At 43.1% G+C, this 3,031-nt stretch overlaps 1 protein-coding gene across 2 annotated transcripts in view; it reads left to right on the top strand.

The window, feature by feature from the left end:
- Ctnnal1 (catenin alpha like 1) overlaps window positions 1–3,031 on the top strand; it is a 55,343-nt gene that overhangs the window by 18,645 nt on the left and 33,667 nt on the right. Inside the window, exon 2 of one of the 2 annotated variants that reach the window (XM_021160014.2) lies at window positions 2,080–2,269. The exons of the other annotated variant lie outside the window; for it this stretch is intronic. Coding sequence (XP_021015673.1) covers window positions 2,080–2,269 — 190 coding nt within the window. The remainder of the gene's footprint in view (window positions 1–2,079; window positions 2,270–3,031) is intronic. 2 annotated transcript variants of the gene reach the window in all.

Here is a 3,031-nt window from a genome sequence, read left to right as displayed (position 1 = left end):
AGAGAGAGAGAGACAGAGAGAGAGACTGGGCCTTCCATGGAATTTTAAAACCTCAAAGCCCATGCCCAGAGGCTCTAATAAGGCCTCACCTCCTAGACCTTCCACACAGTTCACCAACTGGGACTAAGCATGCAAATACAAGTCTATGAACAACACACTTATTCAAGCCACCACACACTGAGGTCTTGGCATCTAACAGATACTAAACATTTGTTTTGAAATATCGCCCTGAAACGATGCTGTAGATGAAACTAGTTAGTGGCAGGGCTTGGGAGAGATAGCTCAGTGAGGACAGTACCTGCACCACCAGTAGAAGGACTGGGTTCAGATCCCAGCACCAGTTAAAAACCAGATATAGTGGTGCACATCTGGAGTCCCAGTGCTACGGAGGAGGATGGAGACAGAAGGATCCTTAGAGCTCCCTGGCCAGCCTGTCTAACTGAAGAATACTCTGGGCTCACTGAAAGACCCTGTCTTAAATATGAGGTGGAGAGCCAGTGGGGAAGATACCCGAAATCAGCCTCTGGCTTCAACACATATGCTCACATACGTGTGCACATACGAACACACGTACACATACACAGAAATAAGTTAGGGGCATTGATATATTTCTCTGCATCACTTAGCTCATCCCTCATGATGCCAGCAACCCCAAGGTTCAAAGTTAGACATTTCCATTAATCCTAAGCTCTTAATACCCTAACTTAAAAAATGCTTGCTACACAATGCTTTCCTCTTATTCTGTTTTGGGTCTTTTTAAAGTATAAGTTTTATTTTATGTGTGTGGACATTTTCTTGCATGTATGTTTGTGCACCATTTATGTATCTGGTACCCACAGAGGCTAGCAGAGGGTGTTGGATCCCTAGGACTGGAGTTACAGACAGTTAATTGTGAGCTGCCATGTGGGTGCTGGGAATTGAACCCAGGTCCTCTGGAAGAGCAGCAGTGCTCCTAACCAGTGCTCCATTACTTTTTGAGCCATCCAGTGTTTTGTTTGAGTCTTTGTTATCATTTCATAAAAATTATTTCAAAATGAAACTCAGTATACATTTAGTAGTTGGTATCTTTTTCAGCTAACATTTTAAAATAAATACTTTGCATGTGCAAATTGTACATGTGTTACTTTTCTAAGACATTTAAAAGATTTTCATTTGTTTTAATGATCCATACATGTCACCCTTTATATTTTACTTCAGGGCTTAAAACTAAATGATAAAACTCTTGGTATATCATGTATTTGGGTGCTTGAAGGACTAGATTGCACTGTTTTTTGTTTGTTTGTTTGTTTTGGTTTGTTTTGGTTTTTTGTTTGTTTGTTTTTTTCAGACAGGGTTTCTCTGTGTAGCCCTGGCTGTCCTGGAACTCACTCTGTAGACCAGGTTGGCCTTGAACTCAGAAATCCTCCTGCCTCTGCCTCCCAAGTGCTGGGATTAAAGGCGTGCGCCACCACTGCCCGGCTAGCACTGGTCATTCAAAAGTTGTCAGTGAGTTCAGTAAACTTGTGTGGTCAAGTATCAATTTACATTGCTGGGGATCGAGCCAAGGGCCTCAAATGTGCTAGGCCAGTGCTCTGCCACTAAGCTACACCTCCAGTGCACAGGTACCATTTTGTAGAACCCATTTACTCTGTGAGCAGTGGAGTGGAATGTGGTGAGAGGTGTCTTTACGCAGAGCAGCTTAGGTAGAACCGAGGGAAATGTGTGCTGTGAGCCGGTGATTTGCCCTGCCGTGTTCTTGAAGATTTGTTGGAAGATCTGGAGAGTCTCTGGAAGTGTATGTCCCAGATTACTGCCCTCAGGTGAACTTGTAATCACAATTAATAGAAGCATTGTCCTGGGAAATGATGCAAGATGCTCTGCTTCATGGCCCCTGGCCTGCAAGGTCTAAGGCGAATGATTTGGTCTCTTGGGCTAGTCTGATATGCTGGGTTTAATTTTCTTAGTCTTTGTGATATCTTTTTTTAAGTTTTATTTATTTATTTATTTTTAAGTATTGAGGTAAAAGTTTCTTCTTCTTCTTCTTCTTCTTCTTCTTCTTCTTCTTCTTCTTCTTCTTCTTCTTCTTTTTTTAATTTTCAGATTACCACACTTATAAACCATAAAGATAATACCAAAAAGTCTGATAAAACCCTGCAAGCGATTCAGCGTGTGGGACAAGCGGTCAACTTGGCAGTTGGAAGATTTGTTAAAGTAGGGGAAGCTATAGCCAACGAAAACAGGGATTTGAAAGAAGAAATTAACATCGCCTGCATCGAAGCCAAGCAAGCAGGTATCTGCTTATCCACCTTGTGTTTGGCTGCTTGCTTGCTGGTTTGTTTTGTTTTTGTTTGTTTGTTTGTTTGTTTGTTTTAGGAGACAAAGCCCTTGCTGACCTGGAACTTCCTTTTGTAGGCCTAGCTGGCTTTGAACTCTGAGAGATCCACCTGCTTCTGCCTCTGGCAAGCCATTTGAGTCCACACCCGGCTCTCATTTCCTTCTTGAGGCAGGTCTCACGGCTTAGCCCAGGCTGCCCTCAAACACAGTGGGAGTCCTCCTGCCTCAGTCTCCCAAGTGCTGGTAGTATGGGTGAACATCACTGCTCCCAGCTGTAAATATTTATTTTAAAGACTATTGCAATTTCATTATTCTGAATATTATGGCAAGTATTTTTTTTTATTATTTATTTAATTTGAGGCAGTCTCACCAGGTAGCCTGGTTATCCTGGAACTCACTGTGTAAACCAGGCTGGCTTTGAACTTGGAGTGATCCTCTTGTCTCTGGATTCCAAATGCTAGGGTTATAGCTGTGTACCATGACACCCAGGAAAACGTAGGAATTTGTTTTCTAAAATGCTGGGGATAGAACCCAGGGCTGCTTTTTATGCTAACCACTACCAAGCTACATCCCTGACAAAACACTTTAGGTTTACTTTGAGTTAAGATATCCAGCCAGAGCTGGGCGTGGTGGCGCACGCCTTTAATCCCAGCACTTGGGAGGCAGAGGCAGGCGGATTTCTGAGTTCGAGGCCAGCCTGGTCTACACAGTGAGCTCC

The sequence above is a fragment of the Mus caroli genome, chromosome 4 (genome assembly GCF_900094665.2).
Source record: "Mus caroli chromosome 4, CAROLI_EIJ_v1.1, whole genome shotgun sequence".
Classification (NCBI taxonomy): domain Eukaryota; kingdom Metazoa; phylum Chordata; class Mammalia; order Rodentia; family Muridae; genus Mus; species Mus caroli.
This window is presented reverse-complemented; position numbering and strand designations above follow the sequence as displayed.